The 27545-nt window shown below is 48.1% G+C and overlaps 2 protein-coding genes and 1 long non-coding RNA gene across 9 annotated transcripts in view; 2 read left to right on the top strand and 1 right to left on the bottom strand.

Annotated features, from left to right (window-relative positions):
• The first annotated feature begins 433 nt into the window (after positions 1-433).
• On the top strand, positions 434-2500 carry LOC132212060 (uncharacterized). 3 transcript variants are annotated; one of them, XR_009447646.1, is made up of 4 exons: positions 434-584; positions 1033-1141; positions 2088-2210; positions 2314-2500. It is a non-coding gene; the product is annotated as an uncharacterized LOC132212060 (long non-coding RNA). The 3 variants fall into 3 exon arrangements; XR_009447645.1 differs by lacking the exon at positions 434-584 and adding an exon at positions 591-742; XR_009447647.1 differs by lacking the exon at positions 434-584 and adding an exon at positions 818-839.
• An 18-nt stretch (positions 2501-2518) lies between these two features.
• On the top strand, positions 2519-14243 carry LOC132212057 (procathepsin L-like). Of its 2 annotated transcripts, none has more exons than XM_059657110.1 (4): positions 2519-2984; positions 4908-5070; positions 12801-12884; positions 14086-14243. In XM_059657110.1, the coding sequence occupies exons 1-4, from the start codon at positions 2814-2816 to the stop codon at positions 14241-14243; spliced, it is 576 nt and encodes a 191-aa protein (XP_059513093.1). In that variant the 5' UTR covers positions 2519-2813. The 2 variants fall into 2 exon arrangements, with proteins under 2 accessions (XP_059513093.1, XP_059513094.1); XM_059657111.1 differs by lacking the exons at positions 12801-12884; positions 14086-14243 and adding exons at positions 5960-6077; positions 9153-9472.
• The window catches only part of DAPK1 (death associated protein kinase 1), a 163473-nt gene continuing 149700 nt past the window's right edge, over positions 13773-27545 (bottom strand). For 3 of the 4 annotated variants that reach the window (XM_059657096.1, XM_059657095.1, XM_059657098.1), the window contains exons 21-27: positions 25473-25661; positions 23642-23839; positions 22432-22570; positions 20490-20610; positions 18056-18244; positions 15113-16341; positions 13773-14614 (exon numbers count right to left, since the gene is read on the bottom strand). In XM_059657096.1, the coding sequence (XP_059513079.1) occupies positions 14581-14614; positions 15113-16341; positions 18056-18244; positions 20490-20610; positions 22432-22570; positions 23642-23839; positions 25473-25661 (2099 nt within the window). In that variant the 3' untranslated portion in view covers positions 13773-14580. Of the gene's footprint in view, positions 14615-15112; positions 16342-18055; positions 18245-20489; positions 20611-20690; positions 21103-22431; positions 22571-23641; positions 23840-25472; positions 25662-27545 lie in introns of those variants that run through there. The other variant, XM_059657099.1, reaches the window with a different exon arrangement.

Below are 27545 nucleotides of genomic sequence, written 5' to 3'. Positions count from 1 at the left end.
CTGTTCGTGAACCACGTGCTGAGCTCATGAATTCGGGGTGATGGGTGACCCGGCTCCCAGGGAGGCGCTGAGCTCCCCAGCACAGCCCCTGGGCCCCCCTCTCGCCTCCCTCCACACCAGTGGTTCTCAACCTTGGCTGCACATTGGAATCACCTGAGACTCTTCTAAAATCCTGATTTCTGGGCCTCATCCTCCGGAAATTCTGTTTCTTTGTTACTAATGTTGTGGCCCCACCCCATAACAAAGAAACAGAATTTCCGGAGGATGAGGCCCAGAAATGAGGATTTTAGAAAAGAGTCTCAGGTGATTCCAATGTGCAGCCACGGTTGAGAACCACTGCTCCACACCCCGGTCCCTCGGGTCTGCCTGGGGCGATTCGGTGGGAACCTAATCAGGTGCCAGGAATTCCGCGCTCGCAGGCCCCGCCCACAGGCCCCATCAGCCAATCGAGGCGCCGGCAGGCCGTGTGGGGCGGGCCGCTCGGGCCCAATCCCCAGGCTTTAAATCCGCTGCCGCGGAGCCACAGCGCTGGGAGCTTTTGGGTCCCTACGTGCTGACTGCGCCTGCTCGGCTGCGCCCGGAAGGTGAGCGTCGCGGGCCGGGCCGACGCAGCTGGGCCACCCCGGGAACCGGCCTTGCGGTGGAGGGTTCGGGAGTCCCAGGAGGCACCGTCCCGGGTCCTGGCGTGGCGGGCAAGGCAGCCTGACCTCCGTCTGCTGGGCTCCCTGCGCTCGTGGCCGCGGTGGGTGGGCTTGTGTGGAGCGGGGAGCGGCCCCCCCCCCCCCCCAGGCCCGGCCCCAGCGGTGCTCTGAGCGTCGGGAGAGTCTGTCCCCGCGCCGGTGTGGGAGTGGGGTCTCTGGGCTGTTTTCCTCCACCCACAGGCTTAGCCTCCCTCCACCGCCCTTGGGAGGGATCCATACTTGGGAGGATACATTCATTTTTTACACCCGGTGGCTGCAACGTCCCAAGAAGGTAGGATGGCATTCTAGGAGGATTGGTGTAATCAGATACTGCTTTCTTCTCCCTCCCTAGGTTTTGAAACATGAATCCAGGAGGAGCTTCATCTGCTCCAAAACATGATGCAAGTTTAGATGCACAATGGCAACTGTGGAAGGCAGCACATGGAAAAGTATATGGCCCGGTTGGTACCATCTGAAATTACCCAGAGGGACCCCTCAGAGAATGGTCCAGACTTTTTGGAGTTTATAGCAGAAAGTAGCTTTTTTAAAAAAAAAAAAAAAAAAAAATTTTATTGCCCTGACTGGTTTGCTCAGTGGATAGAGCGTCCTGGGTTCTATTATGGTCGAGGGCATGTACCTTGGTTGCAGGCTGATCCCCAGTAGGGGGCGTGCAGGAGGCAGCAGATCGATTTTCTCTAATCAATGTTTGTAACTCTATCCCTCTCCCTTCCTCTCTGTAAAGAAATCAATAAAAATATATTTAGAAAAAATATTTTTTGTTAATTTCAGAGAGGAAAGTGAGACAGAGAAATATCAATGATGAGAGAGAACCATTGATTGGCTGCCTCCTGCATGCCCCCTACGGGGGATGGAGCCTGCAACCTGGGAATATGAACCCCTTGACTGGAATTGAACCTGGGACCCTTCAGTCTCCTGGTCTATGCTCTATCCACTGAGCCAGACCAGCTAGGGCAGACAGTAGCATCTTGAGCAGCGGTTCTCAACCTGTGGGTCGCGAACCCTTTGGCAGTTGAATGACCCTTTCACAGAGGTCGCCCAAGACCATCCTGCATATCAGATATTTACATTATGATTTATAACAGCAACATTACAGTTATGAAGTAGCAACAAAAATAATTTTATGCTTGGGTCACAACATGAGGAACTGTATTTAAAGGGCCAGAAGGTTGAGGACCACTGCTCTTGAGGCTGGCTCTTCCCAAGGCAATGACTGCATGACACCCGTTACTGAGCACAATATGGGCAAACCTCCCTGGTGTATGCGTGCTGGAGAACAAGTAGAAACCTTTCCTGGCCATGGTTTCTCTTCTGCAAACCCACTTGGTGAAGGTGACTTGGTTTTCAATAGAAATCAAGAGGATAGGTCGGTTCTATGTTTGCCTCTAGAATGAAGAAGGATGGAGGAGAACAGTGTGGGAGAAGAATAAGAAAATGGTTGACCTGCACAACGAGGAATATAACCTAGGGAGAACGAGCTACACCTTGGGAATGAATGCTTTTAGTGACATGGTGAGTGTGGCTTGGGAGGCTTACCTTGGGCTTCCTCTCCTCACTCAGTACTATACTGAAATAACCCCTTGCTTGACAACATTCTACTTCTTTTTCCTTGAAGACCGAAGAAGAATTCGCACGGACCCACTGCGGTAAAAAGTAGAAGTGCAAGAAAAGGAGAGTGTTCCGGAAACCTTATGTTGCCGAAATCCCCCCAAGAGTGGATTGATGAAAAGAAGGCTATGTGGACATGGATAACAGGGGGATGAGAGCATGAGTGGGCGGGGGGGTTGGGAGGGGGAGAATGGGGGTTAATGGGGGGATAAGGACACATTTGTAATACCTTAACTAATAAAGAATTAAAAAAAAAAAAGGCTGTGGAACTCTCGTGAAGCACCAGGTATGACAGTACTCAGCAGGTCTCTCTCCAAGAGTTAAAGCCACAAAGGAGTTGGCGTCGTAGCTGTGGTAGACTGTGGGACAATGTGTGTTTCACTAATTTTTAAGAGTTTACACATTGTTGGCAAAGTTGTCAAAATCCTGCTATTCTGTAGACTGAGAGCTTAGGGTCACCGTGGTTCTTGTTGGGCATTTAGTGCAACTGGTGCCCTTGAGGGACAGATGTTCCGGAAAACTGGCAGACTTATCTCACTGAGTGAGCAGAACCTTGTGGACTGCTCTCAGGCTCAAGGCAATGAGGGCTGCAATGGTGGCCTCATGGATAATGCCTTCCAGTACGTGAAGTCCAACGGTGGCCTTGACTCGGAGGAGTCCTATCCATATCAAGCAACGGTAAGCAAAGCTCTTACCTTTATGTTATTTCTTTTGAAAGTTGAACACCTTAGGGAAAACAGATGCCATATTTAGAATTCATATTTTAAAAATTATTTTTAGAATTCATATTTTTGATTATAGAGTATATATATGTAAACCATCAGAACTTCCATCAAAATATATCAGCCTTGAACAGTTCTGTTTGGGATGTTCACAGTTCTTATTTCTGTGTTACATGGAGACATACATACCATTCTAAATATAGCACTTTTTTCTTCATAGTGAAACACTTATGGAGAGATAGACCGACAGAGTCTCAATGAATAGACACCAGCTAGTTTTTCATTTTCAAAACAGCCAATAGCATTTCACAGACTTAACCTGGAAATCATGAAGCTACCTGCTGCCTGAAACTCATGCTTCCCGGGAGGTGGGTTAGTAATCAGATCTCTTCCCTGCTGGGGTCCAACCCCAGCAGGTCCAGGGGTCCCCAAAGGTGTGGACGGAGTTAGTGAAGAAGGAAAGACTCGGAGACAGCGTTCAGTTGAGCAGCCTAGCCAGGATCTCCAGCCAAGTTCTGTTCAGGATCACCAGCGAAGTTCTGGTTAGGATCTCCAGCCAGGTTCTGCGTCCATGTTCTCTTGCTAGGTTCTCCAGCCAGGTTCAGTCACCAGGTTCTAGTCAGATTCTCTTGCCAATTTCTGTAGTCAGGTTCAGTTCAGGATCTTTGGCAATGTTCTCTCGCTAGGTTCTGTCTCTAGGTTCTGTGGCCAGTTTCTGTCCAGGATCTTTTGCCATGTTCTCTCGCTAGGTTCTGTCTCTAGGTTCTGTGGCCAGTTTCTGTCCAGGATCTTTTGCCATGTTCTCTCCAGCGAAGTTCTTCTGTCTCTAGGTTCTGTGTAGGTTCTGTGTCTAGGTTCTGTGTTCTGTTGTCTTGTTACATCTGTATTTATACCAGTTGATTCCAATCCTATCAATCTCTATTCCAAAGGTTAGGGCGTTTCTTATCTAGGGGCATCCTGTTCCAGGGGTTCCTAAAGGTGTGGACGGAGTCGGCGAAGACTATCCACCCTCTTCCTATGGTGGAGTCCTATCCATCCCGAGAGTGGGGCTTACCTAGGGGTCCCTGTTCGGGCGCCAGATGCTGGGGTCCAACCCCAGCAGGTCCAGGGGTCCCCAAAGGTGTGGACGGAGTCGGTGAAGAAGGAATGACACGGAGGCAGCCTTCGGGTGATCATCATAGCCAGGTTCCTCTAGCCAGGATCTCCAGCCAAGTTCTGTCTAGGATCTCCAGCTAGGTTCTGTGTCCATGTTCTCTCGCTAGGTTCTCCAGCCAGGTTCGGTCCAGGTTCTCCAGCCAGGTTCAGTCACCAGGTTCTAGTCAGGTTCTCTTGCCATGTTCTATCCAGGTTCTGTAGCCAGGTTCTGTCTCTAGGATCTTCAGCCAGGTTCTCTCGCTAGGTTTTGTCTCTAGGTTCTGTTGCCAGTTTCTGTCCAGGATCTTTTGCCATGTTCTCTCCAGCGAAGTTCTTCTGTCTCTAGGTTCTGTGTAGGTTCTGTGTCTAGGTTCTGTGTCCTGTTGTCTTGTTACATCTGTATTTATACCAGTTGATTCCAATCCTATCAATCTCTATTCCAAAGGTTAGGGTGTTTCTTATCTCCATTCCAGGGAGTAAAGATTATGTAGCTTAAGCATGATTGTTCATAGTTAAAGTGATTAATTACCCTCCTGGCACTTAGTTAAGGGGTTTTATTCCCTCCCTAACTTCAGGGGAAAATCCCTACCTGGGGAAACAACCTTTCTCAGAGAGGTGACCTTGGTTAAAACACATAGTGCCAAGAAGGTGAGCAAACATATTAAGAACAGTATGCCATATATGCCAGGTCCCTTGAAACAGCAAGGATGGACCAGCTCCCGGCACTTCCCCTTGACCTTTAAAGGTGGGACCCTGCAGATACAGGCCCGAGGACTCTGTTGCCAATGACACCGGCTTCGTGGACATCCCTGAGCAGGAGAGTGCCCTCATGAAGGCAGTGGCAACCATGGGGCCCATCTCGGTGGCTATAGATGCAAGTCATCTTAGCTTCCAGTTCTATAAAGATGGTAAGCATTGTCTGTGTAGAAATTTAGGCAGAAGAACTGGAAAACCACCATGACCTAAAGCAAGATTCACTCTTTGGTTTGCATACTTTCTGGGTGTGTGGATTTAGCATTGTTCATTGTGCACACACAGTATCTTTCCCAGGTGCTTCCATTTGACATTACTTGAGCTGTATCCTCATGATTTTAAGCACTTTGTAAATATATTTAAGTGGCTACATAATTTGATTGGTATAGCTCAGTGATGGCGAATCTTTTGAGCTCGGCGTGTCAGCATTTTGAAAAACCCTAACTTAACTCTGGTGCTGTCTCACATATAGAAATTTTTTTATATTTGCAACCACAGTAAAACAAAGATTTATATTTTTGATAGTTATTTTATATATTTAAATGCCATTTAACAAAGAAAAATCAACCAAAAAAATGAGTTCACGTGTCACCTCTGACATGCGTGTCATAGGTTCACCATCACTGGTATAGCTTAATATACTTTACCTTTTTGCAATTGTTAGGCCTTTAAAATTTTCCAAAGAATTTTACTGTTGTAATTAAAACTATAGAGGTCCTTTGACTCAAGTAATTTTGTGTTCTGTGCTATTTCCCAAGACTGACATCCTAAAAGTAGAATGACAAGGCTTCCAGACGTGTCTTTATGCCTCCAGACTGACCCATTGTTTACAAAAGAGACTATGCCAATTCAGATTCCTGCTAGTATTAGATGAGGGCCTGAGTCCCTAGCCTAGAGTTAAAAAAAGATCTTGTTTTCAAATCTTACTTGGTTTTGTCACTTAGCTGAATTTTGAGATTCCTTCCTTACTGTAGTTGATATGCAGGTTTACTGTCACCTGCCACTTGGAGGTCCTCATCCCAATATCGAGTGTTACTTTCCCAGGCATTTATTATGAGCCGCTCTGCAGCAGCGTGCATCTACATCATGCCGTTCTGGTGGTTGGCTATGGCTTTGAAGGAGAAGACTCAAGTAACAGTACATATTGGATTGTCAAGAAGAGGTATAAACTGCTAAAAATACTTATATTAGAAAGGGAGACGTTTTTGGAATCAGTATTTGGATACAGGTCTTCAAACTCTTGAGCACACTTCTGAAATTCCAGAAGTCTTTTTTTTTCTATAGTCCCGTTTATTTTATTTTTCTGTTAATCCTCACTGGAGGATTTTTTGTTTTTTTGCATTGATTTTTAAATTTATTTTTAAAATATATTTTTATTGATTTCAGAAAGGAAGGGAGAGGGGGAGAGAGATAGATGAAAGGGAATCATTCAGTGATGGAAGAGAATCATCGATCAGCTGCCTCCTGCATGCCCCCTACTGGGATTGAGCCTGCAATCCTGGCATGTGCCCTTGACTGGAATCAAACCCAGAACCCTTCAGTCTGCAGGCCGACGCTCTATCCATTGAGCCAAACCGGCTAGGGCTGCATTGATTTTTTTAGAGAGTGGAAGGGAGGGCAAGATACAAAGAAAGAAATATTGATATGTGAGCGACACAATGATTGGTTGCCTCCCACACCCGCCTGCAACCGAGGTACATGCCCTTGACCAGGATGGAACTCGTGGGCTGATGCTCTTAACCACTGAGCAAAATCGGCGAGGGCCGAAACTTAATGACATGATCACACGTTCGTATGCCTGTGTGTCCCTTACATGGGATGAAGACCTCTGCCGACATTCCAGAAGTCTTTATCCCACTTAAGGAACACAGCATATGAATGTGTGATTATAACGTGAAGATTCTCCCTCAGCTCGGAGAATGGATATAGTTTTTGTGCCATTACATTTCTAAATTTGAAAATTTTCTTTTTTTTTTTTAATTAAAATAGTTTAATCTATTTTACTTTGTATCATCAGGTTTTTTTTTTGGAAGTTAATCACTTTTTTTTTAATTAAATCTTTATTGTTCAGATTATTACATTTGTTCCTCTTTCCCCCCCCTCCATAACTCCCCTCCTCCCAGTTCCCGCCCCACCCTCCGCCCTCACTCTCCACCCACTGTCCTCATCCATAGGTGCACGATTTTTGTCCAGTCTCTTCCTGAATCTCCCACACCCCTTTCCCCCCCAAGAATAGTCAGCCCATTCCCTGTCTATGTCCCTGATTCTATTATAATCACCAGTTCATTCTGTTCATCAGATTATTTATTCACTTGATTCTTAGATTCACTTGTTGATAGATGCATATTTGTTGTTCATAATTTGTATCTTTACCCTTTTCTTCCTCTTCCTCTTCTTAAAGGATACTTTTCAACATTTCATATAATCCTGGTTTGGTGGTGATGAACTCCTTTAGCTTTTCCTTATCTGTGAAGCTCTTTATCTGACCTTCAATTCTGAATGATAGCTTTGCTGGATAAAGTAATCGTGGTTGTAGATTCTTGGTATTCATCACTTTGAATATTTCTTGCCATTCCCTTCTGGCCTGCAAAGTTTCTGTTGAGAAATCAGCTGACAGTCGTATGGGTATTCCCTTGTAGGTAACTGAGTTTCTTTCTCTTGCTGCTTTTAAGATTCTCTCTTTATCTTTTGCTCTTGGCATTTTAATGATGATGTGTCTTGGTGTGGTCCTCTTTGGATTCCTTTTGTTTGGGGTTCTCCGTGCTTCTTGGACCTGTAAGTCCATTTCTTTCACCAGGTGGGGGAAGTTTTCTGTCATTATTTCTTCAAATAGGTTTTCAATATCTTGGTCTCTCTCATCTTCTGGCACCCCTATAATTCTGATGTTGGTACGCTTGAAGCTGTCCCAGAGGCTCCTTACACTATCCTCGCATTTTTGGATTCTTTTTTCATTTTGCTTTTCCGGTTGGGTGTTTTTTGCTTCCTCGCATTTCAAATCATTGACTTGATTCTTGCGCTCCTCTGGTCTGCTGTTGGGAGTCTGTATAATATTCGTTATTTCAGTCTGTGTATGCTTAATTTCTAGTTGGTTCCCCAATATAACATCGAGGGTCTCATTAGTTTTCTTGTAGATCTCATTAAGTTTATCGGCGGCTCCTAAACAGTTCTTGAGAGACCTTAAAAGTGTGGTTCTGAACTCTATATCTTCCATTGACAATTTTGTCCTGTTTCTTTGTCTCCGCATTTTCTTATGCTTCCTTGGTGCACCCCCTAGTGGTCTCTGTGCGCAGTCTTATGGTTAAACCTTGATTGTTGTAGCTAATACCAGGGAGGTTTTGACCTCCAGGCCAAGTGGCTATGAGAATCAGCTGTGTCAGCAGTGAGAGAACTTCTGTCCTCTAGGGAGGTGCTAATCTAGCCTTTGCCCGAGGCTATCCGGCAAATGCCTCTGTGCAGGGCTTGGGCAGGGCGGGTTGTACAGGATCAACAGGGTGGGCCGGAGAGAGCAGTTATGGCGGCTCTCAGTCCTGTCCCCAGGGGCTCTGCCTCTCTGAGTCCCAGCACCCGCTGCAAAGCTGGGAGAGAAAGCTGCACTCGCTCTGACCGAAGCCAGACAGTCCTGCTTCTCCCGTTTGAGTCTGGGTCCCTAAAGACTCGCCTGTATCTGGGGCTCAGAGTCTGGGACTCCCTCCCGATTGAAAACAACAACCGCGCCCTCCGCCGCCAGCCCGCTCCGCGCACTCCGCACCTGAGTATTTCACTTCAGCACTGCGCCTCCTCTGAGTGTCCATATGCGTTTCTCTTTCCTCCTAGTTGTAGGACTTCCACTCAGCCAGCGTTCCTGTGGTTCTGGGTGATGTCCATTCTGTCTTTTAGTTTCACTTTTGAAGTAGTTGTTCAAAGCAGCAAACTCCAGCGTTAACCTATGCCGCCATCTTGGTTCTCCTGTATCATCAGTTTTTAAAGTCTAAAGTTTTCCTGAAAATTTTCTTAATTCGAAACACATCTGGCCCCACCAGTTACCTTTTTTTCTCTAATTTTGCAGCTCTGTGAAAGGTCTGGGGAGAGAAGTTCTGTGCAGGCTTAGAGCTCAGCCAAGAACTAGAACCGCCTCTCCTGATTCTTCCTGAATCTGTTTGGGCCTCTCTGGTGCACTGCTTCAGTAGCAGGTGTAGTTGTTCATAAAAGTAAATGTGTTTGATTATTTGTATAAAATGGAAAACCCTCTCTTTTTCAGCTGGGGTGAAGGTTGGGGCCAGAATGGCTACATAAAGATGGCCAAGGACCGGAACAACCACTGTGGAATCGCCACCGCGGCCAGCTATCCTACTGTGTGAGATGATGTGATAAAGAAAGACTTGATGGAGAACAGGAGATCCAGAGGAGGAATTTTTATCTTAAAACTGAGCACATTTTACTTACTGGGATACAACACTTGAATCTTGGAGCTCCAAACTGTGATTTGCATTCTGTGATGTTTTATATTTGTTAAAATGTTACCACTTCTTTTATAAGGATGTATAAATTTTTACCTTTCAAAATAATACTTTATTATTATTTTTGGTCCTCGCCCAAGGATATGTTTATTGATTTTAGAGAGAGAGGAAGGGGTAGAGAGAGAAAGAAACATCAATGTGGGAGAGAAACATGCATCAGTTGCCTCTGGTATGTGCTGCGACTGGGGATTGAACCTGAAACCTTTTGGTGTACGGGACAATGCTCCAACCAGTGAGCCACCCAGCCAGGGCTAAAACTTTATTTTATATGTAGAGGTGGGGTTCCTTCCGCTCTTAATACATTTACTTGCAAAAGACAAAAATGTAATTGGGCCCTAAAGACAACTGAAGGTGCCTGTGGTCCATTAGGACAATGGCTGGGTGGCCTGCTGGGTCCTCTAGTTATAAATACTAAATATGCAGATCTTATGTCAGCTGTCTACGGGCTGTGTCTGACCCAACCCTTGAATGGAGCAAAATTTGAGAAACTATATGTAAGGACAAAGGTCAATTATGTGTTTTTTGTTAATCCATCTGAGGATATTTTTCCACTTGATTTTTAGAGTGGAGGGGTGGGAGGGAAGGAGAGAGAAAAACATCAATGTGAGAGAAATGGATTGGTTGCCTCCCGTGCATGCCCTTTGGGGGCCAAGGTCAACCTGCAACCCAAGTATGTGCACCTGACTGGGAATTGAACCCATGACCCTCCAGTCCTCGGGGAGATGCTCTAACCACTTAGACATAACAGCCAGGGCAAGGGCAATTATTTTAATAAGGAAAAAATTCACATTTTAGAAAAGTTGAGCACACACATGTAGGATTGCTAGATTAAAAAGGGGCCTTAGAAATCATTATTTGACCCAAGATAATTATAACCCAACTGAGTTACAGGATGAATGTCACAGTTTTTGGTGCATCTTCCCCACCTGCTAGTGAAGACCCTCTGGCTACTTGCAGTCAAAGAAGGACCGGACCTGGTGGGTTGCCAAGAGTGCTTGTCAGCTGGCAGTTCATGAAGTGTCTGGCTTGTGAGGCATGCATCGTGCTTATTTATTTATTGTTTTGGCAGTATTGCAGATGTCCCCCATCCTACCCCTCTTTGCCCACCACCACCCAGCCCCCGCCTCCCCTCCCCTGGCCTTCACCATTCTGTTGTCGGCGTCCATTGGCCCGTTCCGTACTCCCACCCCTTCCCTCTGGTTCTGTTTTGTGTCCATTTAATCTGTCCATTGGATGCCACATAAGAGTGAGATAATACGGTATTTATCTTTTAATGATACTTAACTCTATCGGAGTAAGAACATTTTCATGCACAATGTTTTCCATCTTCCACTGTCATTTTGGATCAATTTGAGGATATATATAAGAAGGGTTGTATAGTGGGGCCTTGATTTATGAGTGTCCCGACTAACGAGTTTTTTGAGATATGAGCCGTCTCTCGGCAGATTTTTTGCTTTGAGTTGCGAGCTAAAATTCGGGTGAAGAGCCAGCTTCAGATACCCCACCGCTAGTTGGCACAGCGAACGTCACAGTGAGCGCCACATCAGCCCAGCATCACGTGTCATTGTAATGGTGAAAATTGATTTGACATACGAGTAATTTGAGTTATGAGCTCCGTCACAGAACGAATTAAACTCGTAAGTCAAGGCCCCGCTGTACTTTGTCTAAGGCCATTAGTTTTCCAGATTTAATGAGGTTTCAGCCCCTGTGTATGAGCCTGGCCAGTGTTTTTAGCTCAAGCTCAGCTTCTCTGACAGCTCATGATGTCACTTCTTAGAGGGAGGCCAGTCTCTCCTGCTGTGGTTAAGGTCGGGGAACCATTGTTGCCAGGGTGGGAGGGGACACTGCATGCATGCTTGCGTGGATGAGAGAGGGAGAGAGAACACAGAGATCTCTTTGGATCTATGGTCTGGAATTTTTGTCAATCTCACTGGGTGTGCGGATTATGCCCAGGAGCCGTGAGCTAAACTGCACCAGCCACACATCAGGTGGCCGCTGGCATCCCTCGGAGTGATTTTATCGCTGCTCAACCCTCGCTCTCAGAGGAACAGCTCCATTCACCTTCCTTGGGGCCAATGTTCCAAACTTGGGAGAATCTGGAAGTAGATTCTCGATAAAATTAAACTCAGGGCGACCAGATTACCAGTACGTCTCCCGGGTGCAACCGCGCCCTTCAGTCGGTGCTTAGACCTGGGGCGCGGGCTCAGTGACAGAAGATTCTTTGGAGCAAACGAGCCCCCCAGAGGCACCCAGCACAGAGACGCCGTGGGTCTCACCGGGGGGCTCCTTCTCGTTCTCTAGGCTCCCTTGGTTCAAAGCGGCCTTCTTGGGCTGAACCCGCAAACTTCTGTGTCAGGGTCACCCCTTAGGGAGGACCAGGCTTCTCCCAAAGGACTGTTAGGAGGCGAACACTGCCCTTTCTTATAGCCCATGGGTCCTTGTTCTTGAGACTCTCCCTGGTGTCCTGTTTCTGACCAGAATGGAGAAAACCTTCTAGATGTTCTCAGAGCCAATGCCGTTGTTCTCTCAGGGAGCAAAGCCCTCTGGGGGATTTGTAAGGCTGAAGAAATAACAAATGCAGGGCAGATAGGAGATGTCCAAACCTGTAGATAATTTTTATAAAAATTTATGTGAGCCACGCCTGGCCTGGTTGCGCAGTTGGTTAGAGCATCATCCTAATACCCCGAGGTTGTGAGTTCGATCCCGGCCAGGGCACATAGGAGAATCAACCAATGATGCATAAATAAGTGGAACAAGCCAGTGTTTCACTCTTTCCCTTCCTCTCAAATTAAAAAAGAAAAGAAAAAAAAAGACTGGTACAGTACAGTACTTTTCGATTACTTGCTCAGCATTTCCCCCCTGCCCCTTTCTCCTGTTCACACAGGGTCCCTGGGCCAGCCCAGTCCTATAACTCAATCTCATTCAACCACCATGTTTTGCAGGGGGATGGCCCAGTGAACCACGCTGGACCGGTCAGAATCCTCTGGGATTTTAGGTGTACAGGATGCTGCTCCAACCAACTGAGCCACACTGGCCAGGGCTCCTCGGATTTTACATACTGATGCTGCCAGAGGCAAACCTCTTGCCTCCAGGTCCTGGCTGCCTGATACTATATCCCTGGGTTGTAAAGTGCTCTTGCAGTAGAAAAGAATGGAGTTGGAATTAGGAGGGAGTTGACCACAAGAAAAGGAGGTCCCAGTCTCCTAAGGCAACCACAGTTTCGATTTGTGTTATCTTTCCTAAGCATGCCTATGTGTAGGTTTTATTTTAATTTCATTAATTCTTTTTTTATTATAAAAGTAAATCATGTTTTTTTAAAAAGTAAATCATGTTTATTGTGAATAATTTGGGCAGTCATTGTTACCTTTTTATTATTTATTTACTTACAGAGAGAGCAGGAGAGATGGAGAGAAACATTGATGTGAGAGACACGCACCGAGTGGCCCAGAATTGGGATCGAGTCTGCAACCGAGGTATGTGCCCTTGACTGGAATTGAGCCCAGGACCCTTTAACCCGAGGGCTGGCACTCTGTCCACTGAACCAAACCAACCAGGGCCATTGTTACCGGTTTAGTCTTCCTCCTTCCAATATTTTTTCTTTGCCCATTCTTTTAAAGCAATCATGAGATTTTACTAAATACAGGCTTTGGTCACGTAGAGCTTCTGTGTCTCAGCTGCTATGCAGGTCAGAACCCGAGTTTCTAGTTGGTCCAGATTTGAAGAAGGGCAGGAAGTTATCTTTTCCAGCAGGTTTCCTCTTGCTCCTGCAGGGCACCGTCCCCTCTCGTTTGTATAGAAACGGAAAGCTTCCGTTGTCTCCCCATTGCTGAGTCTAAATGATTCCACTTGTGTGTGTGTTGTTGTTTTTTTGGTTCACCAAAGGGAAAATGGAAGGAGTCTCTTTCCTTTAAAGCAGTGGTTCTCAACCTTGGCTGCACATCACAATCATCTGGGAATCTTTTTAAAATCCTGATTTCTGGGCCTCATTCTCTGGAAATTCTGTTTCTTTGTTATGGGGTGGGGCCACAACATTAGTAACAAGGAAACAGAATTTCCGGAGGATGAGGCCCAGAAATCAGGATTTTAAAAAGATTCCCAGGCGATTCTAATGTGCAGCCACGGGTGAGAACCAGTGCTTTAAAGTGAGGACAAATGTGAAAATCAGCTGGGCTCTTGTTCTTCACCGCACCATTCCTAACTGTAGTCATAATTAAGCTGGGTTGTTTTCCAGACCTGGGAGTTTAGGTTTCATGACTTTCTGGATTATAGATTCGTCTGTCCCACCACATGCGGCATAGGTAAGTAAAAACAAAGCAAAGGAAAAGAATTCCTTTTGAATTAAAGACCAACTAAAGACAAACTAATGCAACAAGCAATAGTTTATTTAAAAAAAAAGGGGGAAAAAAAACCAAGAAAAAGAAAAACAAATGACCTTCTTTACTATCTCATAGATTAAGTAAAAATACTTGTATTAATATATATGTATATACATACTGCATATATATATATATATATATATATATATATATACACACACACACATATGATATAATATTAAAATTACATGCTTCTCAGGACAGAAGAATTAGGACATGTTCCCCCATATGGATTTAAAACTCTATCACAATTTAAAGTCACTGCAAGGAAACTTGCTTCCTTTATTTTCTTTTGTAGATTTCAAGTACAGGAAGTTATCAAACCAGGATCTCAATGTGGAAAACCATCTGCTATGCACAAATGACAACGGACTGCCACAAACCGTGAGTCGGGGGTTTTGCGTTCTCACACAGATCTTCGTAGCCCTACAACTGTCAGCCTTCTACCTGAGATGAGAGGGAATGATAAAGCGCCACAGTTTGTCGATTCCACGTGGACGTTCACATTGACGTTTAAACAAAAGCTAACGAATACATGTCATCGTAGCAACAACACTGGCCATGAAATCACTCTAGAGGAGGATTCCTTTTTCCCCTTTCCTTGCCAAATAAAACACAAAAATTGCCGGGGAAAAAACCCAACGCAAATCGGAGGGTGAAGCACCTCTGGCGATGATCAGCATACAGCAAGGAGCAGAGGGGAGCGTTTCCTTCGGGACAGCTCCTGGCTGACGTGATGATTTCAAACACACCCTCGTCTGCAAAAGGCACTCACATATTGTCTATTTATAAATCATACAGTGGGAGTCCATACATGAGGGGTTTTCCTATAAATATAAAAAAGATAAGCTGAGGACATGATAATATAACAAAGAAGAGTATGAAATGCACATTTTGGATAAATGTGCGCTTTTTATTTAAAGGACAATCAATATAATCGTTAAAAATTTTTCCATTGAAAAGTTAGGGATTCCAGTAAAATTATCAGTCAGAAGCAAGGTACTAGAGGCTGAGAGATGGAGTCCAGAACAGGGAGAGGAGGGACACTAGCTTCTCAAATGGCCAAACGAACGGGTATGATTAGCTCTTAAACTAGAACAGACCGTTCACTCACAATGGAATGTGTGAGAGGGAGGAAGGGGGGAGGGAAGGAGGGAGGGAGGGAGTAGCAGAGAAATAGGTGCAGCAGGAGGGAGGGGGGTGCCCTTCGGGAGGGAGGGGGGCATAGGAAGGGGAGCATCTGGAATCTCTGGGGGGAAAGATGGCTGCATCCCCCTTGCTTTTGCAGTTTGAAGACACCCTGCCCAAGCCAAAGCTGCCCTCACCTGGACACGACCGAGCTAATGGAGTTATAAGATGTGCCACTGTTGCAGCTCGAGGCGTAGGCCTCCTGGCCGTTGCCATCGAGGTGGATTTTGAACACAGAGGATGCCTTCAGTAGGAAGTCTGCCGCGTCTCGGCGCCCCAGCTCCCGCAGTTTGGACATGAGGGTGCCGACCGTGCTCTCGGGGTAGGAGGTCCACTCCCGGAGCAGGGCGTGGACTGGGCTCGGGAGGAACTCCTTGGGAGCCCCGTTGTTGGTGTTATACTTGGCCACGAGGTCAGGGAGGCCCAAGTTCATGGCGAGAAGGCACCAGTCCTTCCCCATGGGATCGGGCGGGTCCAGCAGGCGACTAAGTTTCCTCCGTGTCAGGAGGTTCAGGTCTGACGCGTGGATGTCCATCCCCAGGCTGGCCTGTGCGTAGATGTCGTGACAGCCGAAGCACATGATGCTGCTGAAGCTTTCCTTGTACCCACCCATGGTGTTGGTCAGCGAGGTCTCCCTCAGGGTCTGCGCCCGGAAGAAGTCCCGGGGCTGGTAGATCATGACGGGCTCGTGGTGCTCCCTCAGCTGCTGGGGGCTCAGGTAATGCTTCACCGTCAGCAGCCCTGGCAGCGTGGTGGCCATGACGTTCTCGATGGTGCTGCACACCGAGTCCAGCAGGAGGCAGCACTTGACCTTCTCCGTCTCCAGCCCGCGCACCTGGACCTCGATGCCCTGGCCGTGGTTGACCAGGAGCACCAGGAGCTCGGCCCCGCGGTTGGCGATCTTGCAGCCGCTCACCCACAGGCGAATGTCTGCGTCTCCCTCGGCGCTCTGCTGGTGGATCCACCGGCACAGGTTCACCTGGACCTTGTGAAAGATGCCGCACGGGAAGGGGGCGAGGTGCTCCACGGGGACGATGCGCACACCGCCGTAGACCATCACCTCGTCCTCCTCGTCCGTCCAGGAGCGGTGCAGGTTGTCCGTCTTGATCAGGGCGGGGATGTCCACCATGGTCCCACTGCTCAGGTCCCGGGCACAGATGTCCATGGCATCGAGGATCTGCAGCAGCTCCTCCACGTCGCTGTCGGGCACCAGGCGCTGGATGTCCTCCGTGGTGTAGCGGCCCCGGTAATGGTGCAGGGCCCGCGGCGTCTCCACGGAGAGCAGCTTCCCCAGGACGTTGGTGCAGAGCCAGCGGGGGTCCAGGAGCAGCACGTCCTGGACCGTTTCACTCTGCATGATGTTGATCTGCCAGAGGAGACAACGACAGGTCACACAGAGGAACCTAAATGAACAGGCACCAGCTGCTCAGAGAACAAACGGGCCCGGGCAGTGACAGAATCTGAGCAGATGTTGCAAGGAATGACTCCTCCATCATTTGTATGGCTGGCTCTCAAGTATCAATTACTAAGCCAAAAGCCAGCTTGAGAAGAGAAATTTTGAAAAGACTGTGGACTCTTAAAAAAACAAAACAAAATGTGAGAGATGGCAGCTATGGAATGAGTGATTTTTGACTTGATTCTGTTCCAAAATAAATACATAAATAAGTAAAACCAGCTATAAAAGAAATTATTGTCACATGTGTCCAGAATGGGATTATTATATTGTGGCTATGTGGGAAAATGTCCTCTTTAGGAAATACAGGCCAAAATCTTGTTTGTTTTTTTATTTTAGAGAGAGGGAGAGAGAGATAAACATTGATTGGCTGCCTCCTGCATGCTCCCTACTGGGGAATTAAGTCCACAACCTGGGCATGTCCCCTGACCAGGAAGTGAACTGTGACCTCCTGGTTTATAGGTTGATGCTCAAACACTTGACCACACCAGCTGTGCTGTTTCTCCTAACTCATAGAAACAAATGCAGAGAGACAGCTAAAATGAGGAGACAGAAAAATATGTTCCAAATGAAAGCCAGGAACTGAATGAAATGGAGACAAGCAACCTACCAGATAAAGAGTTTGAAACACTGGCTATAAGGCTGCTCAATGAACTTGGGAAAAGACTAGATGAACTCAGTGAGAACTTCAACTGACAGGAAAAAACAATCAGTGCCCTCCTGGGAGCATGTCCATGACTTTCTTCCCTAAACTCTAAGCGTCCCTAGCGACTTGCAACCAGGGGAGCAATGGGGACCAGCAGCTTGTCCCCTGAACCTGACTCAAAGGCCCCCTTTTCTCTGACTTTTCATTGAGCCAATAGCAGCCCTGCCTTGGCTCATTTCTTTCCCATAATGCTCCTAGAGAAAAAAGCAGCCCCGCCTAGGGTCTCTTGTTGCTTCTTCTATGCGAATCCCTTCTTGCTTCTTCATGTCCCAGCGTTAATAAACATATTCTTAAAATCACACACACACACACACACCAATTAGACCTAAAGAACACAGTAACTGAAATGAGAAAAAAAAAATCAAACACTAAAGGGAATCAACAACAGATTAATTGATGCAGATGAATGAGCCAGCAAACTGAAATAAATGAAATAGAGACTAAAAAAATAATAGAAAAGATCAATAAAACTAAGAGCTGGTTCTCTGAACAGGTAAACAAAATAGATAAACCCTTAGCCAGATTCATCAAGAAAATAAGAGAAAGGGCCTAAATTAATTCAAAAAGGAAAGAGAAGAGACAACCCACACCACAGAAATACAAAGGATTGTAGGAGGACAGTATGAGCAATGATACACCGACAAATTTGACAACCTAGAAGAAATGGATAAATTCCTAGAAACAGAATCTTCCAAGACTGAATGTTGTTTCTAGCAATCAGTCTGTTCATATTTTCTGCTTCTTCCTGATTGAGTAATCAGAAAACTCCCAACTAATAAAATTCCAAGACTAGAAGTCTTCACAGGTGAATTCCACTAAGTGTTCAAAGAATTAATACCTATCCTTCAGATCTGAAGAGGGAAAGCTCCCAAACTCAATTGCCCTGACACCTGGAGCCCTGCCCGGCTGCAGAGCCCTCACCTCGCCGGCACTGTGGAGCTGCTGGGCGATGCCCCGGAGGTCCTCCTCGCTGGCCAGGGGGTTCAGCTGGTCCTGCACGTCGTACACAAACTGCTGCAGTGACATCAGCTGGTTGGGCCCATTGAGCTTCCTCCAGGACGGCAGCGTGGAGATGATTTTCTCACACAGGTGAGTCATCGGAGGGCAGACCTAGAACATGCAGACACGACATGTCAATTTACAGCTGTGGGGACTCGGCAGGAGACCGGGTTTTCATGGGGACTGTTGAAAGTTTTCAATTTAGACTAATTCTTGGTATTGGCTTGAAATGGGTTTTTAATCTTTTAACGTGATTAAATAAATCGGTCTGCTACAGACTCATCTACCCAACAACACCTTCCTAACTAAAAACTGCAGCAGCCATACCCTGCACTCCATCATTCATGAGGCTGCCCCCTGGTAGACAGTAGCTTTTAGGTCAGCTAAATTCCACTCCTTATTAAAAAACACACACAAAATGCCCAGGATACAGGCAAGTTTGAACTGCCTGACCTCAGGAGTGGAGGGTGTGTATGTGAAGTGGACATTGTGCCACACCCCAAAAACACAGTCTCATTCCATTTATTATGTTATATCCTTCAACAAATGTTGAATTTTTTCCTACCTTTCTGCATTTTATAAATATTTCACAAGTTGCTTTTTTGTATCATTATCTATATATACAATCTATTTATATAAAGCCCTAATATGCAAATAGACCAAATGGCGGGACAACCAAACAACTGGTTACTATGACGTGTGCTGACCACCAGAGGGCACGCGTGGGACATGGTGGGCATTGGCCACGGGAGGGATGTGGAGGTGAGTGGGGACGCCAGACCAATGTGGGGCACTGGTTGCTGTCATTGGGGTGAGCCTCTGGTGGTTACTGACAATTCTTTGCTCCCGCATGCCGTGGTCCTGCCTGGCGCTTATACCCACTGTCGGGGCCTGGTGCTGGTGCCAATCGCTTGGTGCTGTCAGTGGGTGTGAATGGTGGCTGCCGGCCCAGATCACCCCTCAGGGGGTGATCCTGAGGGGCAATTGGGGGCAGCAGCTGCCGCTTGCACCCACTGATGGTGCTGGCCCTGCTTGCACCCGTTGCTGGCACTGGCCCCAATTGCTCCGCGCTGTCAGCGGGTGCGAGTGGGGTCAGTGTGTGGGAGCAGGGCTGCAGCTGGAGAGGCCTGGCGGGGGCGCGAAGGATGGGCCGAGACCCTCCCTGTGCCTACTGCAGCCTCGCAGCCCACAGTTCCTTTCAAGATGCACAAATTCATGCACTGGGCCCCTAGAGTGTGTGAGTGTGTGAGTGTGAGTGTGTGAGTGTGTGAGTGTGTGTGTGTGTGTGTGTATGTAATTTTTTAAATATATTTTTATTGATTTCAGAGGGAGATAGAAACATCAATGATAAGAGAGAATCATTGATCAGTTGTCTCCTGCACGCCCTCTACTGGGAATTGAGCCTGTAACCTGGGCATGTGTCCTTAAGTGGAATCAAACCTGGGATTCTTCAGTCTGCAGGCTGACCCTGAATCCACTGAGCCAAACCAGCTAGGGCTGTATCATTATACATTTTATTTTATTTATTTTTTAAAATATATTTTATTGATTTTTTACAGATAGGAAGGGAGAGGGATAGAGAGTTAGAAACATTGATGAGAGAGAAACATCAATCAGCTGCCTCCTGCACACCCCCTACTGGGGATGTGCCCGCAACTAAGGTCCATGCCCTTGACTGGAATCGAACCTGGGAACTTTCAGTCTGCAGGCTGACACTCTATCCACTGAGCCAAACTGGTTAGGGCTCATTATATATTTTAAAAATTTATTAAGTTCATTGGGGTGACATTGGTTAATAATACTTTGTTTTAGTAGTAAAATTTATACCATCTATATATTGCACTGTGTGATCACCACCGAAATCTAGTCTCCTCCCACCACCGTTACTGTAAGTTTCACCCCTTTAGCCCTCTTCATCCTCCTCCAACCCCCTTCCCCTCTGCTAACCACCTTTCTGTTCTGTCTGAGTCTGTTTTGTTAGATCATTTGTTGCCTTCTGTTTTGTATCCCATATATGAGGGAAATCATATGGGTCTTCACTCAAGTCACTTTTGAATTGCTTCTGCAATGTGTAAAAAGCAATTTTACTTTTAAACAAACCACTAAAACTATCAGAATTTCCTCCACTCTAAGGTGGTCCACTTTGTCCATAACAACCCCTTCCCCTCGCGGCCATCTCCTTGTCTCTCTACTCTTTCTTCCCCGACCCAGAGCAATAGATAAAAACCTGTCCATGCAGCCACCTCGCACTGGGTCCCCTGAAAACTGAACCAAACCAAGAGGGCAGCCCACCTCCAGGGGTCCCGGGTGGCTGGGCAGAGGGGGGTTCCTGCCCTTCGCAGGCACGCATACTCACGGAAACAATCTGGCTCCGTATTTCTTGCAGGTGATTTCGAAGTACCTTCATGTCCTTCGACCCAGAAGCCCCAGCATCCAGAACAAACAGCTTATTCGAAATGTGAAGATCATTCCCAAACCTAGGAGGGAAGTGCAGGAGCCTCATCAGAGCCACGCGGTCTCGCCAGGTGTTCCCTCGGCCGGGCCCAAGGCTGGTCGGAGGCCAGGAAGTCCTGGCAACCTTCAGAGGGCCCCTCCCTGCTGTCCGCCGGGCTCTGTAAGGTCACACGGCAGCAGAGGCCTGGAGACACCCGTGTGCTTCTAGTCACGCGGGCAGGCACCTCGGGCCCCACAAAATGGCAGGAACACGGTGCAGAAAGGTATCAGCTGCCCTGATGCAGGAAAGGTGAGGCTCAACGTGCTCACCTTACAGGTTAGGAGAAGAGATGCTGTTGCAGTTGATGGAGTAAGAACAGAGGGATGAGCATGAAAGTTACAACTCAGATCTAAAAACGTTAGCAGAAGCCCTATTTTCACATCAGGAAGAAAAGAGGTAATGTCTTCAGTTGAGAGGAGTTGAGTTACTAGCACATTGCACAGAGCTGCAGGTTCAAGTTTTCTGTTGACAGGTACTAAGTAGATAAAAAGGTAGGTTTACAGCTGTGAGTGTGCAAAACACAGAGTTTATTCTTGCATTATTATTATTTACTAATTGTTGTATTATTTTCCATATGAACAACTGTAGGCCGACTTTTGCCCTGCTCTGTATTTTTAACAGCTGACCCTGGACGCATCCATATTTATAAGGGAAACAAAAGCTTTGCAAAACTACTGGACGGTAAGTGCATTCTGCTATTCTCTGTTGGACTCCTCCCCACCCCATTTCAGAGAGTTGGTCAGGACCCCCTGAGTGAATTTCATAACCCAGTATTTAAAGAAAATATATATTTTATTGATTTTTTAACAGAGAGGAAGGGAGAGGGATAGAGAGCTAGAAACATCGATGAGAGAGAAGCATCAATCAGATGCCTCCCTCACACCCCCCACTGGGAATGTGCCCGCAACCGAGGTACATGCCCTTGACCGGAATCGAACCCGGGACCCCCAGTCCGCAGGTCAACGCTCCATCCACTAAGCCAAACCGGTTAGGGCATAACCCAGTATTTTGATAAATATTGATCAGTGGTATCATTAGATAGTCATAAAAAAACCCAAAAAACCCCTGACAGCTCAGACAACTAAAAGAACTAAGGATCTAAGGTATAACATGGTGACCATAGTTGACAACACTGCATTTTACAGTTAGAATTTCCTAACAGAGTAGAACTTAAATGTTCTCATCAAAAAGAGAGAGACCTAGCTCGTTTGGCTCAGTGGATAAAGCACTGGCCTGTGGGTTAAAGGGTCCCGGGTTCGATTCTGGTCAAGGGCACATGTCTGGGTTGCAGGCTCGATCCCCAGTGTGGGGTGTGCAGGAGGCAGCTGATCCATGATTCTCTCTCATCATTGATGTTTCCCTCTCTCTCCCTCTCCCTTCCTCTCTGAAATCAATAAAAATACATATTAAAGAGAGAGATGTAAATGATGATGTTTTGATTCACTAGGTGGTGGGAATCCTTTCATAATGTAAATACGTGTCACATCACCACAATGTATACTTTAACTATCTTACAATCGTATCTGTCAATGATGCCTCAATAAACTGGGAAAAACCCCCACATAAAACAACTGAAGGCAGCGGTACCAGGAGGTGCTGAAAGAAGTTAGCAGGCTGTTGCTTTTTATTCTGTGTTATTTTCTTGATTGATTTGTAATATGTGTATTCATTGCTTTGATAAAAATGAAAAATACAACCAAAAGGCCACCAAGGAAAGAGGCCTTTAGGTCTCTAACTCCTCTCCCTAGTTCACAGGCCTTCGGCTGCGTTAGCCCCGCGGACCCCGTGGCTGCCCCTTCCTTACCTGTTCCTGATCTCTTTCAACAAAGCCGTGTCTTTGTCGTATCCAAACTCGCCTCCCGCCGGACGGGGAACGTTCATGATGTCGGCGTGCGTGGCCACCAGGACGACGCGGAGTGGGTTCTTCAGCTTGCCGCCGAAGGCTGGGGGCGGAGAGCACAGGTTCAGAGGCGGGCCCCCCTTCCTGGCTGCCTCTCCCCCCAGGTGCGGTGGGGTGAGCTGGCTTCACTCCCCTCTTTCTCTCCAGGAGGATGTGCAACCTGCCCGAGGACGCGAGGCCACAGCCTGCTGCGCCCTGTGACCTCTGGGCCGTGGGCTGCCAGTAACAGAATGAGCCTGTTTTCTGGGCCTGGCGGAAAGATGCTCAGAAATGGACCAGAACCGACCACAGAACACAAGGCAGCTTCTCAAATCTATCTCCAAATGGGCCCGGCTTGCAGGGTGAAGGGAGATCTAACCTCTGACCCGGGTCACCCTTAATAAGACCAAAGAAAGCCCCTGGATGCAGGGACGCCCCAGAAATGACTCAGAAGGGAAACTGCAGTTCACACAGACGGCCTCTCGCTTCTGGGAGTGTTTAAGACAAAAACATGGATAAAGGAAAGAGAGAGAGAGAGAGAGAGAAACAAAGAGATAAAGTGATGGTGCCCCGTGGGGGTGAAGCTCAGTGTATCTGGTTATGTGTGTGCTTTTCAAAGTAAAAATGACTATTTGAGTTTTGTATTTCACCAGAGAAGGCTGCTGCTTTTGTTGTAGGAAGAGGACATGCCATCTTCCCCTCGAGAATAAAGTCAATGCATCCAGTCAACATGGTCCCTTTCCTTGCATGTGAGGGAGCCACAGAAGGCAGGAGCGCGCGTTCTGCTTATGAATTACGTACCCAAGAGGCAAAGGTGCAGTAGCTGTTGAAGGAGGTATTCCACTTTGCACCCAGCAGAAGTGCCCACAGCCCCAAAACAGAGAAAGAGAGAGAGAAACGGCCCTCAAGGAAAAAGCTCAGAATCAGGCCCTGGGGGCAGAAACATGTGATCTTGAGACAACTCCTTGCAGCACGAAATGAACGGCTGGCCCTCCGGAACCGCCAGAGTGCAGACCTTCCTGCAGGGAGGAGGGGCGCAGGGAGCTCCGCTGTGAGCCACCAGCGGTCGGAGCCGAGCCTGGCGGGCAGCAAGGCCAGCGAAGGCTGCTCGCTGGCCCAGGGTGTCTCCGCTTACCTATGGGCTCCTCAACCGGCACAAGAGACTTCAGGAAACTGAGCCAGAAAACCACTTGATTCAGCTGGATCTCATAGGGTTCTTCTAGACTGAAAACGATGACATGGATTGACGTGGGGTCATTTGCAGCAAAATAGTCATATGAGCAGAAGTAGACAGGGTTTCCAGAGAACTCCCACACGCTGAAATCGCCAACCCCTACGGAGAAAAACAAAGATGACCGTCGGGAAACGCCACCACCCAATTTCAGGCGCAGTTTTTCTAGCAGGTGAAGGTTGCCAGCAGGGGCAGTGCCATCCATAGCATTCATCCGTGGATCTAGGCATCTACTTAACACACTGTGGATGGATCACAAGAATTATCGTGTTTTCTGTTCTAAGGCTTGTGGCCAATCTCGAGAATTCTTTAGAAAGATATTAGCTTGTAAGAACATGTAATACCTTCAAAATGCAATGGGTATTTAATTTTAAAGCGTGCCTTTAACATTTATGTAAAATGTAAAATGTTTTTTGTAACTCATTCAATAGAAACTTATCTGGCCACTGGGTAAAGCTAGCAATAAAACTACTGATCCGCAATGTGTTAAGTGTAGATCTATGTCTGTAACACGGCCATATCTTTATGACGTATGCATTTTGGAAGATCCCCAGGGCTTTTCTAGAGCCTCCCCCTGGAGCACAGGCACGCAAGGTCTGGCAGCTAAGGCCTCAGTGTGCAAAGTTCCGGAACACAGAGAGCGGCCTTGAGCCCTGGGAAGCAGGCTTGGGGTGGGGAGGAGGCCTGTGCAGAGCAGGGGTGAGGGCAGAGCTGGTAAGTGTGGAGGACGCCCGTCTCCTTTCTCTATGCTGCAGGGCCAGCTTCGCTAGAACATTCAACTTTTAAGGAAGGAAACTGTGCATGGACTTGAATTCTGTTTCTCACGGGCTCGGGATCATATAAGGGCCTCCACGAAGAGGCTCCCGGTCGCCATTTTCTGAGTCCCCCCCTGCCTGTGCCAGATGCTCTACCAGGGCCTTTCATACACATCAGCTCCTAAAACCCTCAGGAGGGAACTGAATCTCAGAGAAACGGCTGCATCGTTGTTGTAAACCGGGTCTCCACAAGCAGGCGCTGTGTCCCCGAGGCTGGGGCTGGAGCCCGGGGTGCCGCCGGGAAGAGGCGGTGGCTGGAGGAAGCAAACCATCCCGGCAACCTGGGAAGCTTCACCTCCTTGGAAATGTCTGACGGCAAAGAACACACTTGAAGTGTCACTTATGAAAGAAGACTGCCTGTGTCTGCATCAGAGCATTAGGCACGAGTGTAGATGCGTTTAAAACTAATTCTTCTATACTGGGTATCAAACTGCCAGAGGGATTGTATTTTATGAGATTTCCCATCCAAGTGCATGTTTAGCTCTACTTTAACAAATGTATTAGTATTAGCCCTGGCCGGGTAGCTCAGTTGGTTAGAGTGTCGTCCTGATACCCCAAGGTTGCAGGTTCAATCCCCAGTCAGGGCACGTACAAGAATCACCAGTGAATGCATAAATAGGTAGAACAACAGATCAATGATCAATGTTTCTCTCTCAAATCAATCAATCAATTAAAAAATGTATTCACTTGACAGTCATTTATTAAGCACCTACTGTGTGCCCTGTGCTTTATTAGGAGCAGAGGGTATCACGGTGTTTGGCTTTACTTTTTAGGGGTATTAACCAGCCCTGCTGCAGTCCTGGGTCACTTCCAACATCACTGCACTGGCTCCTCCTCTGCGCCCGTGGGGCTGGGACGGGTGCCCCCGGGCCAGGCTCCCCAGGGGGATCACTCAAAGCCCTGCGGTGGGCAGGACGTACCGTTCAGATAGGCGTTCTGGATGTCGATGGCCTTCGTGGACTGGTCATCGGCGGAGCAGTGCGGGTGGTGGGACGGCGCCACGAACACCTCCAGCATCCCCTTGGTGAGGCCCGGCTCGAACATCATGCTGCGGCTCCTCACGCTCACGTTCTCGCAGCCCGGGTACAGGTTGTTGATGCTCACGGAGACTGCAGGCGGAGGAGGCAGGTGGGACTCGCACAGGGCACCGTGCACGCCTGCCCGCCCTGCGGCCGTCGCTCCTGTGCTGTCCTCTGGGACACTCCTGTCCCCACGGGGGTGCTGTGCACAGCACTTCCCAGAGATGTTGGCCTGATTCTGTCTGCACCAATCTCCGCCCGCTGCCCCATGCCCCTGCCCCCAAGGACTGCATCTCCCAGGCTTGCTTGCCATTTACTGCTGCGTTGGGTCAGCCAATGGGAAGCCCTGGAGAGGCTGGGAGGAGGGAAAGGCTGCCTCCTGGCCCTGTCTCCTGGCTGGTGGCTCAGTCTTTAGCCTCCAGTGTTTCAGGAGATGGTAACACAAAGGGCCAGCTTTCCCGAGGCAAACAAGTTTCCTGGTCTGTGTGATATAAAGAGCCAATGGGAGCCTCTCTCCCAGGAAAGGAAAAAGGCCTGGCCGTTCTAGTGAGGGCAGGGGTCTGGGAGGTGGCAGGGCAGGGCCCCTATGCCACTCCGAAGTGACAATGTCGCTGTTTCTGGAAACAGACCTCCTTCCCTGGAGGCCACAGCACCCCCCCACCCCATGCCAGCACAGCCTGCCCCGCCCCCGCCCCAGTCTCCCCAAGGCGGCCCTCACAGCACCTCATATTTGTGCCACACTCTGCTTTTCCAAGGACATCGTGAACGCTGTTTTGTGAGGGCCAGGAAGTGACTGGTGAGCTGCTGGACTAGGGCTCGGGGCCCAGGCCCTGGTGCTGCTGCCCCTGCCGGTGGCTCCCTCAGCCCAGGGCGTGCCTGCCCTGCAGTGGGTGGGAGGGCCTGCCCCAGAGCCTGCAGGCAGAGCTCCTGCCCTTTCCAGGCCTCAGGCAGGTCTAGATTTAACCGAGGAGGAGTCTCTCTCCTCCAGAGACTGTTTGGGTAGAAACTTTACCCACCCCTCAGCGTGGGCCCCCCACTTCGGCATCAAGCACTACAGGCCTCTATGGCTTACCCTTCTCTTCTGCGCTTGCCTAGGCCCTCCAGGAGGCCACCTGGCTTTGGCCAGACAGACCTGGGACTGAATAACACCTCTGACATTGACCAGGGGTCACCTTGGCCCACACACTCCAATGCATTCCTAAATGTCATTTCTATCACAGGAAAGAGTTCCATGCGTGGGAGGGGGGGGGGAGTCTGCTTCTGAGCTCTCTCTCCTGGCCTATGGGAGTCTTGGAGTTAGGGGGCTGGGTGGATGGAGGGGGCCGCCGCCCTCCTCCCCACTAACTGGCACCAGGCAGGAATGTGCATCCAGTGTAGCCAAAGCTTCCACTTTTCCACAAGAAGCAAAGCACTTAGCTTTTTAGTGAAATCTCTTCATTTTCCTTTAAAATTGTAATTGCATTTATTGGGGTCACATTGGTTAATAAAATGATATATGTTTCAGGCGTACAAGTCTGTAATCCTCATCTGTGTATTGTATTGTGCTCACCACCCCAAGTCAGGTCTCCTTCCATCACCACCTTCTACCTGCCCCCACCCCTTCCCCCTCTGCTAATCGCCACACTGTTGTCTGTGGCCTTGTGTTGTTTTATTCTTGCTTAATCCCTTCACCCTTTTCACTGTTGGCAGCTAATGCAATTTCCTCTTTCCCCTTCCCCTACTGCACAGCTGCAGCTTGCCAGGCTGCTGGGTTTCAGCCTCTGCCTTCGGCAGAGACGCCTCATGTCTGTGAGCCTTGAGCTTCTTTTCTCTGAAATGGGTTTATGACACAACCCATGAGACGTCCAATGAGACGATGTGTGCAGCACCTGGGACACAGGTCAGCGCAAACTCTGTTCATCGCACACCCGCCTTTCCACACGCTCTGGCTTCTACCTAAGTTTGTTTCTGTCTCCCAGGGTGCAGAGCTCTGTC

This window comes from Myotis daubentonii, chromosome 11 (genome assembly GCF_963259705.1).
Source record: "Myotis daubentonii chromosome 11, mMyoDau2.1, whole genome shotgun sequence".
NCBI lineage: Eukaryota > Metazoa > Chordata > Mammalia > Chiroptera > Vespertilionidae > Myotis > Myotis daubentonii.
The sequence above is the reverse complement of the archived record's forward strand: the minus strand, read 5'-3'. Positions and strand labels throughout refer to the sequence as shown.